Here is a 15,719-nt window from a genome sequence, read left to right on the forward strand (position 1 = left end):
TTTACGGAACATCCATAAGCATCATAAATGCACCAAAGACTACCAGCAATGGCAGAAGAGGTAAGAAAGTCGCATACATAGTTCAGCGATTTCACAAGCCCACATTTCTTTAGAAGGCAAGGGGTTAAATTCACATAAAATAATTTGCTCCTTGGAAGCACAATGGAGAAAAAGCCCGTATGCTCATCTCCATGACTTCAGCCAACATTATTGGATTTGTGGTTTAATAAAAACGCAGAATGACTGTAAATTGTGAGCCTCAATTATGGTTTGGTGAATCTGACAATTAGAGTTCAATAACTCCGATTTCTATAATACCCAATTCTATTTTCTAAGAGAAATGATATAAATTGCTCCTCTTTATTCACCTGCCTCATTTCACTGCAGAGCTTTCATTCTGGAGAATCATCCCTACAGTTATCTCTATAATGGACATCCTATTATTTACAGCTATTTTAGTGGTGGGGGCAGTCACATCCCAACTTGTTTATGCTGCAGTGTGACTTCAAACCATGCAATCTGCTTCTGAAATAAATATAATACAGAAGGTAGCCCAATAGGTTTTATGCAAAACACTGGCTGTTTAATATACTGGGGATGTATAGGACAGCGCTTCTCAAAATATAGTTCCGAAAATTGTGTTTTACAAAGAATAAACCTCAACCCCAATGTTAAAAAGGAAACTCTCATATTCCTCACTCTACACCCATAACTTTCCTAAGCTATTCGCTGAAATTCGATCCTTACTGGATAAATGGAATACATTGCCTATATCCCTGTTCGGACGAATAGCAGCGATTAAAATGACGATTCTCCCCAAAATTCTATATTATTTTGAGGCCCTCCCAATTCCTATACCTATGAGTGCACTGAAGGCACTCCAGGCTTCCATCCTGCGTTTTGTGTGGGCACATAGGCGGCATAGAATTGCGAAAAATATCTTACAGGCTCTCAAGTCTCTGGGAGGGCTGGCATTGCCTGACCTGATTTGCTATTATTGGGCGGCCCATTTACGCCATATCCCGGCCTGGTCGGCACCTTTGGCCTATACAAAATGGATGATGCTTGAGAAGCTGTGGATTGCTGCGGTACACCCCAACTCACTGTTATAGGCCACTCCAAATACACTTCTACAGGGCCCACTCCGACAAATATAGCGTGCTTGCACTAAAAAGTTTCCCTTAGTCTCTAAGAAATCCCCTATGACCTCTTTTCTCTTTCATCCAGATCTCCCGGCTAGTCTGACCAGTAACATGACCAGGATTTGGCAAGCCGGCAAACTGTTTAGGTTTGCAGACATTGTCAACCCTAAAGATAGAACCCTCTTGCCTTTTTCTACTTTAGCTACTAAGTATGAGCTACTTCCGGCAGTGCAGTACCAGTATCTCCAGATTAAACACTTTATGACTGCACTTTTCGCATCTAATACGGTATCCCTCCCCACAGACTTTGAAAAACTGTGTAAGGGAGGGACCTCTACTAAAGGATTAATATCAGATATCTATTGTATCTTGAAGAGTCCTCCCCCTGATGAGGATATTAGATATCCGTATATGTCTAGATGGGAGACACTCTTTGGGAGACAACTGCCTCAATCTGTTTGGAGGGTGGTATGGGATAGGGCAGCTAAGACATCCATATGTACGACATATAAAGAAAACCAATATAAGCTGATGCTCTTTTGGTACCACACGTCTGATTTGCTACACACCCTGAACCCTGCGTTACCCAGGGTGTGTTGGAGATGTGGGAGGGGAGTGGGCACTCTCCAGCACATATACTGGACGTGCCCCGATTACTGCCTACTGGGAAATGGTGCGGGACCTGATAAAGAAACTTAGCGATATAGACATCCCCCTGGATCCGGTTTTCTATTTATTCAATGTGCCCCCTGTGAAATTGGGCCGCAAAACTGTGAAATTGCTGCTGCATGTACAATACTTACGGCAGCTAGATGTCTGATTCTGGAGGAGAACAGCTGTACCGACTAGGAATGATTTGTATGCGCGTATCCTGGATGTTAGGAATATGGAACAGTTGACAGCTATGATCACTAATAGGCTTGACTATCTTAAAAAGGTCTGGAATCTCTGGGACATATACTGGCGGAAAAAGAATCTGCACACACTAGGGTCACACGGGTTGGACACCCTTAAGAGCCAATAACGCTCCCTTATGTCTTTTCCCTTTAAGTGTCTTTTGTCTTGTCTTACCCCTTTATACTGTTTCTGGACAATGTTGGAGGTTTTAAGTAGATTTTGTTCTCTGGAATTTTGATGATGCCTTGGCATAGACCGCGTTTTGCCTTATGTTTCAGAGTGCAATGCTAATATTGTTTACTGTATCCTATGGCTATTGATGTTTTGGTATTGTATAAAACAAAAAAACTGTTAATAAAAATACTACTTAAATGCAACATTGCTTTCAGGGAAGAGAAGCTCTGTGATGAGATGTCAAATAGTGCACGTTACAATTAAAATAAATAAATTAAAAATAACAAAAGATAATAAAAAAAATAATATCATATATTATTTTATGATATTTTACTTTTATTATCACATTATTATCATCATTAATAATAAAAAATAAAATAAAAATAAAAAATATAATAAAATTAATTAAAACAAGTTAATAATAATAATTATTATTATTATTATTATTATTATTATTAATAAAAATTATATCTCCACATATGATCAAATAGTATAAGGAAGGAACAGCATTGGCCAGACTTTTATAGGTGCTATATTGCAGCTCTGCACAGACCTGTAATATAAGTATTATCATGAGGCCTTAGTGGCTCGTGAACGCATGTGTTACAATAGAAATTCTTGGAAACATTCTGTTCAGATGAATGCAGAGTGCTTGATGGGGAGGGGGGGAAATCCCAGTAAGCAACTTTGGCCGAATACCCTTGGTAAAAGCAGCAATATACTTTGGAAGCAATATACTGTAAATGGGTTTATCTGCATATCTATATATACAAACAGTCTTCTATGTAGAAACGGCATGGTTCTGCTAGATAATAGGTGCATTAGTAAGTGGAAATGTCATTCGTTACATTACATCTGTGCTCCTGTAGCACAATGACAACAGGTAGGACCAAGGTCTAACATTGTTTTCCATGTCAACTTTGTTTTATGAAAATGTTCATCTACATTATATCCTAAGAATAGATATCTTCCCATGTGGGCAAAGGTTTCTCAATGTTCTCTCTACATAAGGTCTTGTTCCAGCACAGACACTGTGATTTACAATAGTAGATGAGTGTCATCTAAGAACAGTGACATGCAAGATGACCACCACCATAAGCTTAAAGGAGAAGTCCGGCAAAGTTTTTTTTATTGAAATATTGTATTGCCCCCCCAAGAGTTATACAAACCATCAATATACATTTATTATGGGAAATGCACATAAAGTGCTTTTTTTCCCTGTATTTACTACTGCATCAAGGCTTCACTTCCTGGATAACATGGTGATGTCACTTCCTGGATAACATGGTGATGTCACTTCCTGGATAATATGGTGATGTCACTTCCTGGATAAAATGGTGATGTCACGACCAGACTCCCAGAGCTGTGTGGGCTGTGGCTGCTGGAGAGGATGATGGCAGGGGGACACTGAGGGATACAGGGCACTGGGGTGACACTGAGCATCCCTCTGCCATCATCTTCTCCAGCAGCCACAGCCCGCACAGCTCTGGGAGTCGGGTCATGACATCATGACATCACCATTTTATCCAGGAAGTGACATCACCATATTATCCAGGAAGTGAAGCCTTGATGCAGTAGTAAATGCAGGGAAAAAAAGCACTTTATAAGCATTTCCCATAATAAGTGTATATTGGTGATTTGTATAACTTTTGGGGGGCAATACAATACTTTAATAAAAAGTTTCGCCGGACTCTCTAAAGGGGTTAAAATATTTCTTTCAAATATCAACTGTTGTCAGAAAGTTATATAGATTTGTAATTTAGTTCTGTTGAACAATCTCTTGTCTTCCAGTACTTATCAGCTGCTGAATGTCCTGCAGAAAGTGATGTATTCTTTCCAGTCCTCTCTGCTGCCACCTCTGTCCGTGACAGGAAATGTCCAAAGCAGGAGAGGTTTTCTATTTGGATTTGGTACTGTCAGGCAGGAGAAAAGACACCACTTCCTGCAGGACATACAGCAGCTGGTAGGTAGTGGAAGGCTGGAGATTTTTAATAAGTACTAAGTTACAAATCTATACAAATCTGACACCAGTTGATCTGAAAGAAAAAAAACATTTTCTGGAGCACACCTTTAAGTGGCTTCTATAGAGAATAGTCCAGTTAAAGAATGGTGACTGTTCTGCCTTAAAGCGACTCCTTACCCAAAATCTGCTCCCCCCCCCCCCCCCCCAAACCACTTGTACCTTCAGATAGCTGCTTTTAATCCAAGATCTGTCCTGGGGTCTGTTCGGCAGATGATGCAATTATTGTCCTAAAAGACAACTTTTAAACTTGCAGCCCTGTGCACAACGGGCATGGCCTAGATTGTGTATGCATTAGGCTGGCACAACCTCCCTGTCCCTCCTCCCCATCCTCCTCATCATTAGGAATGCTCCAGGAAGATTGTCTTCTATTCATCACCTGTGTCAGTACGCCACATGGGCTGGATTGTTAAGGCACCTGTGCAGTGTTCACTACAGAGGAATAGGAAAGAGGGTGGGGAGGAGGGACGGTGCAAAGTTAGGGCACAGATACTTTAAACTATGGCCGTTGGGCTGCAAGTTGAAAAGTTGTTTTTTTAAGACAATAACTGCATCACCTGCCGAACGGACCTCAGGACAGATCTTGGATTAAAAGCAGCTATCCGAAGGTACAAGTGGCTGGGGGGGGGGGGGAGATTGTGGGTACAGAGTCGCTTTAAACTTACCTTATGCACTCTATTAATATTTAGAAACTCTGCTTATACATTCTACAATTCCAATTAACAGACAATATGATGCTGTATAGCAGTTACGTCCTTCTAGATATTTATCATCACATCAAATTTTGTGTCGCTTCTAACATGTCAATGTAAATTTCTTTTTTCATTTTCTCATCATCAAATATTAAACTGACTCGAGAGTGATGTTCCAGCAAGCCTTGTTAACCAATCGAGTAGAAAACCACAACTGCTCATTAAGAATCTCCTTTACTAAAAGGGGTCTGTACCATTAGAGAATGGACAGCAAACACCCAAAATCAGAACCGGTTGAGAAGTGTAAATCACTTCATTCTGCATCTAGAGTCTGCCTCAGGTAGACTATAGTAGCAGAGCACAGATATCATAGATGAATGCTATGCAATGGCATATCAATTATCACTATAAGCAATCTAATAATTGCACAGATGAATGCTATGCAATGGCAAATCATTTACGAGTATAAGCAATCTAATAATGGCCTAGGACGACTTAAAGCTACTCTGGCAAGCTCCTCCCCCCCCCCCCCCCAAACTGCTTGTACCTTCGGAAATCTGCTTTTAATCCAAGATCTGTCCTGGGATCTGTTCGGCAGGTGATGCAGTTATTGTCCTAAAAAACAACTTTTAAGCTTGCAGCCCTGTGTCATACTGGTGTGGCCTAGAGTGTCTGTGCCCTAGGCCTGAAACGCCTCTCCGTCCCTCCTTCCTGCCCCTCTTCATCATTAGAAATTCCCCTGGGCAGGATTTCTCCTAATCATCACATGTCTGATTACTGCACATGTGCTGGATCATTAAGGCATCTGTGCGGTGTTCAGACAAGTGATGATTAGGAGAAATCCAATCACTGGCTTCAGCACTGTCCCGGTGATTGGCTGAGCAGCCTGTCACTTCAGACAATGCGATGAGTGGGCCGAAGCAAGCAAGACATCAGGAAAGACAGAGAGGTATGTATAAGTTTATTATTTTACACTTATTAAGCAAGGGCTGCATGGACATCGATAATGATGTCGGTGCAGCCCTTGATGCACGATTATATACAGTAAGCGAGCCCATAACCTTGCTTACATCAAGTCATTGGGTCGTGTAATACTGCCCTAACTCTGCCCATTGTCTCCATCTTCTTTACGACTTCCAACCTCTCTATTGTCTTCTTCTCTTCTCCCAATGTAAGGAAACACAACTTTTCCTTTAGGTAGTTTGTACCACTTTAAGGAGTAGATACAGGTGATCTTTATGGCACACAGTGGAATTCTGAGATCAGAGTTTATAGTTTTGAGAACCCAACTCTTCCGGGAGATACTTGGCCCCTATCTCAGTTGAATGATTTCCATTTATCATTCCGGTCTTCTACCTGTACACTTTAAGCCTTTCAGCCCTGTGTGGGCTGTATGGGCATGATCAATCTTCTTAAATGATGTATGTAAAGCTTACATTAACTGTTCCATGAGCTCACAGATCACTGGTTGGTCTCTAATGGATGATTCAGAGTTCTTTCATTACAATCACAGCAGCATCCCTCTTTAGTGATATAAAAACACTCCTTTATGAGATATCTTCCCAATGCTTCTATGGTATGTGTGCGAGCACCACCCTTGACCATAATCCTCTCCCTGGTTTGCCCATTCCCATTCAATTAGGCACATGATACATATGCATACTAATGTGTTGCCCCGAAAATAAGACTTATATTATTTTTTTCTCCTAAAGTGCAATGTCTTATTTTCGGGGGATTTCTTATTTCTCTCTCCCTGGCATACTCACCAAGGTCCTCAGTGTAGGAGCACAGCGGCAGTGGGACCAGGAGCGTGCGGTGGGACGTGTGTCAGGTAACCTACGGCATGCATCTGGTTATGCGGCAGGATGTGGCGGCCATAGACCAGTATGCCTGCGGCGCCAGCTGTGAAGGTCCACGAGGGGATTAGATGAGTTACATGGGCGGCGGGGGCCTTTCGGCCTTATACTTTTGGGTAAGGGGGCCTTATTTTCAGAGGGATGCCTTATTTTAGGCTAGTTGGGGTGTGTTATTTTAGGAGGATGTCTTATTTTTGGGGTAAAACTGTAGATGACAACCTGTTTATGTCATGTCAACAACAGCTAATAGGAACAAATGTCAAACCCCAATAAAAACAAAAGTAGATCTGAAAGGTTAGGCTAGGTTTACACAACACATAAACAACGGTCTGAAAATAAATGTCATGAATGTTATTTTGACGGCTATAGTAAACAATGTCCACTGTTCAATACACTGTGTGAAACAACAGCTGTTGTTTGCATTGACTTCAATGCAAATCATTTCAATATGACCGTTCACAACAGCCGTTCTTTTCATAGAAAGTACGTTTGAAGTAGGTGTGAACATAGCCTTAAAATGAAGCGCCGTATTATTCCCCACACAACACAATATTAAAATAATTAAAGTACTTTAAATTTCCCGAATTAGTAATTGAAAGTAATAGGCAAACTTGAAGATGACGTAAAAAGACCTACAGAATAAGATGAGTAGCAACTATATTAACATTTTGAAATGTGCCATGAAAATTCCTACATGCTAAATTATGGAAATTCCTATTTGGCCTTTTAATGCTAAAGCAAAGAATCATACCTTGGTCTTTTTATCACAAAATATGAACAACTGAGTTTTTCTAGATATGAGAGGGGGGGGGGGGGACATGAATCATCTTGACATAACCTTTCATCATTCAGTGCTTGTAAAGGGATTGTTTTGACTTACGGTGTGGACATTTGACAGCACTTAGGATTCTGGCACTGCCTCAACCTGACAAAATCCATGCAATGAAGCATAAATTCAATAGAACTGGCTTTCCCCAGAAGAGCAGAAGTATATATATCAAGAAAAGTCTATGTAATAACTAAAATATCCCTGTCATCCCATACAAATCATCTGGGAATAAAAAGGAAAGAGAAATCTGAATACTTACATTAAATTTGATGATGTCATATATCAAGTATCGTGGTACAGCTTGTCCTTTCACTTTATCAATGATCATTTCCTTCGAAGGAAAAGAGAAACAAGACATCGTAAACCAAGCTACAAGTCATCATTTACGTAGAATACTGATTACTTTTTACCAGACAGCCATAAAAATTCAGGTTAGTGTGTGTATACCTGTGTTCTAAAATACCAACCCCAAAGAAAGTATCACTCCAGGAAATATGTACCAGATTAATAAAAATAAAATGAACTTTCAGACTTCAAATGTAAGTTGGTTAAAACGAAAAAAAAATGGAAATCCAGAAAACAAGAGAAGTAGTGGTGAATGGGGTGGGAGCACTGAATTATGATGGATCAAAAAGGGTTCCATTACATGGAGCGATAATCTGCCCGATCCGGCTCGGGCCGGGGTCAGCGCCGTAATGGCGCTGATCCCGGCTGGGCACTCTGTTGCTTCCAACTGAGCAATCGAGTGCCTATCTCATTGATCTATGCTGTATATCTATACAGCATAGATCTCAATGAGAGATCAGTGTGCTTATACTAGAAGTCCCCCAGGGGGGCTTCTAGTATAAGTGTAAAAAAAAAAAAGCCCCCTCCCCTAATAAAAGTTTGAATCACCCCCCTTTTCCCATGTTATAAATAAAAATAAACAAACAAATGAACATGTTTGGTATCGCCGCGCGCGTAATCGCCCAAACTATTAATTTATCACATTACTGATCTCGCACGGTAAATGGCGTAAGCCGTAAAAATCCCAAAGTGCAAAATTGTGCATTTTTGGTCCCATCAATTCCAGAAAAATTGTAATAAAAAGCAATCAAAAAGTCGCATATGCGTAATCAAGGTACCGATAGAAAGTACATATAATGGCGCCAAAAATGACACCTCACACAGCCCCATAGACCAAAGGATAAAAGCGCTATAAGCCTGGGAATAGAGCGATTTTAAGGAACATATTTTTGTTAACAATGGTTCGAATTTTTATAAGCCATCAGATAATATAAAAGTTATACATGTTACATCGTAACGACTTGAGGAACATATATAACAAGTCAGTTTTACCCCAGGGCGAACGGCGTAAAAACAAATACCCCCCAAATAAACAAAATGCATTTTATTTTTCTAATTTCCCCACACATTTATTTTTTTTTCTGGTTTTGTACTTTATGAAAAAATTCAGCATGTCATTGCGAAGTACAATTAGTGGCGCAAGAAGTAAGGGCTTATGTGGGTTTCTAGGTGAAAATTGCAAGTGCTATGGCCTTTTAAGCACAAGGAGGAAAAAACAAAAACACAAAAAACGAAATTGGCCCGGTCCTTAAGGGGTTAATGACAGTCCGCTCAGAAGATGACTGGCCGTGGGCCCCTCTCGAACAGTAATTGGCTGAGTAGTTTCTGACTCAAAAGAGGCAGGGCACAGAAGTGTCAGCGGTGAGTGGGGAACACAGGCAAAATGCTGCAGGCAGGGGAGAATAGGTAACTATAAACTTTATTGTTTTTCATGTAAAAAGCAAAGACTGCATGGACAACACTAACGATGCTTATGAAGACCTCAAGCGAGATTATTGAGCCTTATAGAGACTTTAAGTGAGGGCCGATCTGCTAGATCAGTGTTCACTTACAAAGAGAAATGTCAGGCCGTGTAGTACGACCCTAAATGACGTGCCCTATATACACATAACAAAGAATAAGCTGACACACAACTGCCAACTGTAGAGATCTTCAGTAGGGGTAACATATAATAGAACAGTCCATATGCCTATTTAACGAAAAAAATGTCAACTTGACTTTATATTCGGCATATAAAAGTCCGGACAAAAATAGCAAAAACAGTGTAAAAACAGGATACAAAATAAATACCTGCCTGGCTGGGCTCAAACTAAACAGAGTTCTCACCTCACTCAAAAGCTTTACAAAGCAGTGTGTGAACAGGCCACAGGCTCTTGTAGCTTCCAGGCTCTCAGCAATTACATTGTCTTAAGCCCGTATTACACGGGGGAAGACTGACGAGCAAACAAGCGCTGTAAGCACTCGTTGGCTCCTCGTTCCCCGCTCGCTGCCGCCAGCATGCTGGTGAGTACGGGGGGGGGGGGGGGGGGGGGGGGGGGGGGGCGCTAACCAGAATAGCTCTAATGAACCACACATCTGTGCTGAGCTGTACAGCCTCACCAGTACCCTACCAGTCACCTGTCCACACAAGATATTTGTCCATAGTATAATTTACTGTGCAACTGTTCAACAAAAGGCATACAAAGTGGTACACAAAGTAAGGAGATGCAACATTACAGTAGCAGTCCACACAAGATGTGCATTTCACACAGGAAGTGCTTTGATAAAGAGAGACACTAGCCATAGTGTTTGGCTGAGCGAGTAGGTCCTGTTTCTACAAGCAGGCAAAGGACACAAGCATCAGGAGACTAGAAGTCCCTGCAATGGAAGCTGCAGTCCTGTGGGGGACTGGATTAGTATTACTTACCTTTTCTCACCAGCCTAAGCACTATTTTAAATAAAAAAAAAAAAAAAAACTAGCATACTGCAGTACAGATTCTGGCTATGTTCACACACAGTCTGTGGTCAGAATTTTGCAACCAAAACCAGGAGCGGATTAAAAACACAGAAAGGCTATTTTCACACACTGTTGAAATTTAGTGGATTTGTCATTTAATGGCAAATAATTATTATTTTAAAACAACAGCCTATTGGTAATCCGTACCGCAATCACAATCCACACTAGGATATGTCCTTTTTTTTTTTTTTTTTTTATTAACTAAACGGATTATGAATCAAAATTAACACGGACTGTGTGAATAGCCAAACATAAATCAATGTTCTCCAAGCTGAACCATAATTTTGGATCTGCAATTATGAAAAACTTTACAGGACCTGTGAATAAGGCCTAAGGGTACGGTACGTACAGGAAACACATTGGCGCCTTCTGAGGTGGTTCTTGGTCCAAGGTGATTTCCTTGATGGATTTTGGGTCATGATTAAAGAGAATCAGTTCACTGCAAGCGGGGGGGGGGGGGGGGGGGGGGGGTAGCGCGGGAGATAGGAGTTTGCTGCCGGCGATCCTATTGCATAGAACGATGGCAGCAGATCGTTGCTATAGCTGTTAACATGTTGAAAAACATTAAATACAACAATCAATTCACATTGTGCATGTTAGCTGATCGTTGGCTTTTATTACACAAAGCGATTATCGGCTATAATGGCCGACAATTGCATTGTGTAATAGGGCCTTAAGTGAGATTTGTTTACTTATCGGGTTGTCTCCCAATGCCAACAAAGGATTTCTTGGAAGAAGAAAATAAAAAAAGAAAAAAAAAGTAGTATAAATTCCCCTTGTACTGTGCTGAACCAGATGATAATGACAAAAAGAATTGCACGTGACTATGTCCTTAGTTACACCGAGGTATGGAAATCTAAACTGTTGCGCTGCGCTCAGCTAGAAGGAACTTGTCAGATCTTTTCTTCCTTTTAATTGCTTATAGTTGAAGATTACATTTGGCACTATGCCGAATGAGTGAGAACATTTTTCTTGTTAAAACACACTGAGCCCTGTATCCCTCTTCATTAGAGCCACAGCCACAGATGACATGGAGATCACACATGGCGTTGACACTGTTGTAGCTTTGGAACATACAGTAAGAAAATGCTTTGATGAAGATGATTGACCTTTATATACTACAATCAGGGCTGAAGTATAACTTGGTGGAGAAGTACCAGCTGCAGAGGTGTATGTTACCGGTCCATTTTTCGCTCCCTCTTGGTAACTTTTATCAACAGTTATTCAACAGTTTCCTGCTAATAATGTGTTTTTAACTCTTCTGGGGGAAGATTTAATGTGTTCAACCTAATCTTTACTTTGCATCCAAAGGGAGCTTCTTATGGAGGCATCTGGATAGGAGGATGATAGGCCTGTTTTTTTAATTATCTAGAAACCATAAGCCAACACTCCAGTGACAGCTCTGCTTCCCCTGCAACCATACTGTTAACATGCTTGATATACTCTCATTTGCATGTTTCATACTTCCATGACTTTTACATGGTAAGCCTCACCATAGCCAGTCTGAAAATGTAGGCAACAATCCTTACAGCTTAGCTAAATTCCTGTCTGTTCTCAGATTGCAAAAGATGATGCTGGGAAAACAACAGAGGTTGAAACGGGTTGTCCTGCCATTGCTATTTAGCTCCAATCCTCAGGGGATAACAACGATTGTGGAGGGTCAGCTACCAGGTCTTGAGTAGAGATGATCGAACATGGCCGAGGTTCAGGTTCGTACAAACCCAAACCATCGGTATTTGACTCCCGATTGACTCTATTACCTAGGCTGTATCCGTTTTTAAGGCAGTACTCTGGCTGTCTCCACCTTCCCCACGGAACGGGAAGACAGTGGAAGTCAAATGCTGATGGTTTGGGTTCGTACGAACCTGAACTTCGGCCCTGTTCGATCATCTCTAGTCTTGAGAAAGCAGACCCAAGTCTCCCATCAAAACGGAGTGACGGGACAAGAACATCGCTCTTTCATTCATTCTCCATGGAAGCAGCGGAGAGAGCTGAATGTTCTACTTTGCTATCTATGGCAGCTCCTACAGAGGATAAATGGAGCAGCAACACGCATGCACATCCAATGGCTTCATTCTGATGGGAGACTCAGGTCCCTGTTCTCAAGATTAATAAGGGTCAAAGGAACTGACACACACCACTGTATATGTACAGCATTAAGCTGGGTTCACACACAGTATATTTCAGGCTGTATATTTGAGGCTGTATAGCAACCAAAACCAGGAGTGGATTGAAAACACAGAAAGGCTCTGTTCACACAATGTTGTAATCAAGTGGATGGCCGCCATTTAATGGCAAATATTTTCTGTTATCTTAATACAATGGCTTCTGTATTGAAATAATGGCCGTTATTTACCGTTATATGACGGCCATCCACTCAATTTCACCATTGTGTGGACAGAGCCTTTGTGTTTTCAATCCACTCCTGGTTTTGGTTGCTATGAGGACCTGACATGAGGACCAAATACAGCCTGAAATATACTGTGTGTGAACCCAGCCTTAAGATTAGACATGAGCGAAGCAGACAGAAATTCGTTTCTCGAGCTTTAAGGTTCAGATAATTGGCTTTAGTATAAGACCAGCCATGATCGTGCCCGAGATACAACCCTCTAAAGTGGGGCGATTGCAAAAAACAAAGGGTGACAGGGAGTGAGAAACAAACACACAGTGATGGCTTCTGCCCTTCATTTTAGGGATTGACAGGGGTCTCAGTACTCGGACCCCAACTTCTAAAATATCATTGTTTTCCCTAGGACAAGAGAAACAGGCAAAAAAGGGAGACAAAAAGGTGCTCTTTCTAGTGTATTATCATCTGTAGAAATCAAAAGTTAATTGTTTCGCAAGAATTTGGACTAGCCTGACCCTCTTCCCCAGTTTGTAGACGCTTCTGGGTTGAGACACATGACATGGCAGGCGGGCTCAGCCATTCAGCAGCCGAAGAAGTGTCCCGTCTCTGCCCTGCTGGGTCATACCCCCATACCTGGAAGCAGCCACGCACAAGAGACTGGAGTGGCATAGTAGTGTATGTTATTTTTTTTTAACCCACCCCTATCCTGGGCATAGACCGTAGTATATGGGAAAAACTCACAAGCAGAAAGGAGAAGAAACAGAAACGAAAACTTCAAATTCAAACAATGCCAAACCAATGATAAAGATAAACCATCCTCCTCCTTGCAGTTCCTCATTAGGATCCACTGCCCTGAGATACAACCGGTCACAGTCTTAACAGATGAACAGGAGCCCGTTTTTTTTAGAGGCTGCCGATACAGCGCTTGCAGGTTTTCAGAAAGAAAACAAAACATGTTGGGTAAATGCAATAACCCAGTACTTCAGTCATTTTAATTTAGGCTGCAGAAAATCATAGACACTGCAAGTTAATGTGAAAGGAAGCCTTTAAAATATTCAATAGAAGGAAAAACTGCCTTTCAGAAGTGATGACTCAAAGACGGCATGAAGAGAATCACAAATAATTCATAAAAGGAGGACTCACGATGTAGAAAAAAAGGATCTCCAAGGTGCTTTCTTTTAGACCACCATAAAATCTGATTAACTTATTTTTATTTATTGTTATTATTTCTTTTTAAAGCTTCTTGATTCCGGAACGCTAATAAGGGTATATTGATTTAAAGGGATTAAAAGATATCTTCAGAACAGACTTATAGTGTGCCATATATCATGTCTTACTATAAATGTCTGCTTTCAAGAATGAAGAGGTCAGTATAATCACTTTTACTGTATTGACAGAAGCAAAACCTTCAATCCTTCACCCGACACAGTGAATGAACCGAGAAGCAAGACACACCATTCATGCCCGGCTGCTCGCTACCTAGATCCCATGGCACTTCACTGCACAGCATGATGAAATGGACATAGAGCTTACTTTTCTTGGGGATAAGGAGTGTAAGTGTCCAATGTATGCATTACCACTTACACTCTTGGGGTCCTATTAGACCGAGCGATTTTTAACGACTGGCGAATAACGATAAATGATCGAAAACGAGATTGTTTATCATCAACCTGAAATCGTTCACTATATTACACCGAACGATAATCGTTAGTTACGATCATTACAACAATTGTTATTATGGTAGTTTACTCCATCTGATCCCAGGAAAGGAAGGAACAATTTGGAATTACACTTAGTGAAATTAGCGAATGAATGTGGAATTACACCAAACAGCTGGTACATCCTAGCAGCCAGGTACACAGCTACACAGGTTGTAGCACATTCTATAGATTAGAACATGCTGATTATAAAATGGTACTGTCCTAATACACAGCTTTTACCATTTCAACATTCTGTTGGAATAAAATGCCTAAAGAAGCCTGATCTGCTGTGACTCAGAAGTTACTCGGGGACATACATTCTCTCCCCTCAAATAATTATTTAACAGCTACTAAAAAATATATAAAGGCAATTTCTTAGAGAACTATCCACTATCACAGCAAAGAACGGGCAGTAAATAAGGAAGACATGGACTATTTCATATACTGGCAACATATCTACAAAAACAATCAACTTCTTATCTGTGATACACTGAATATGACCAAAAATAAACATCGGTATCTACAGGGAATGATCGTTCCCTTGGTTTCTGCTGCTTAGTTGCTTTTACTTGAATTGCAGCTTCATTAAGAAGAGCTGTGGTCTGTGACTATAATTTAGTTCACACTGAGCAAATTCGGCAAAATCCGGCCTGCCTCAGTGTCAAACAGTGTGTCTATGGGAGGGCTGACGCGCCTCCGCTCAAAGAATTGACATGTCGATTCTTTGAGCGGAGAGTGCGAGCCCTCTCAAAGACAGACTGTTTGACACTGAGGCAGGCGAGATTCCGCGGTGGACGAATTCTGTTTGCTCAGTGTGAACAAGTCCTAATGCCTAAGCGAAGTCTCAGACATACCCTCCATCTTATCACTGGTTACAGCTGCTGCTCTCCCCACCCCCCCCTGGAGCGCGGCTTCCTCTGATTGGTTGCTGTGTATAAACAAAAGGCTATCACAGGTCCACCAGGTCATCAATGTGAGGAAAGCGGATTTTATTTTACAGTAACAGCATAATTATTTTAAAATGAAGACTACTAAACCACAATTATTAGGTAATTGTTGAATATATGCAAAGTCAAATAAGCACAAGAATTTAACCCTTTAAGGACAGAGCCAGTTTTCATTTTTGCGCTTTCGTTATTTCCTCCTCGTGTTTAAAAGGCCATTGCGCTTGCATATTTTACCTTACAGACCCACATAAGCCCTTATTTTTTGCGACACCA

The 15,719-nt window shown here is 41.1% G+C and overlaps 1 protein-coding gene across 2 annotated transcripts in view; it reads right to left on the bottom strand.

The window, feature by feature from the left end:
• Positions 1-15,719, bottom strand: part of RNGTT (RNA guanylyltransferase and 5'-phosphatase) — a 267,991-nt gene that overhangs the window by 163,702 nt on the left and 88,570 nt on the right. For both annotated transcript variants that reach the window (XM_069973561.1, XM_069973562.1), the window contains exon 10: positions 7,870-7,941. In XM_069973561.1, the coding sequence (XP_069829662.1) occupies positions 7,870-7,941 (72 nt within the window). The remainder of the gene's footprint in view (positions 1-7,869; positions 7,942-15,719) is intronic.

This window comes from Dendropsophus ebraccatus, chromosome 6 (assembly GCF_027789765.1).
Source record: "Dendropsophus ebraccatus isolate aDenEbr1 chromosome 6, aDenEbr1.pat, whole genome shotgun sequence".
Taxonomy (NCBI): Eukaryota; Metazoa; Chordata; class Amphibia; order Anura; family Hylidae; genus Dendropsophus; species Dendropsophus ebraccatus.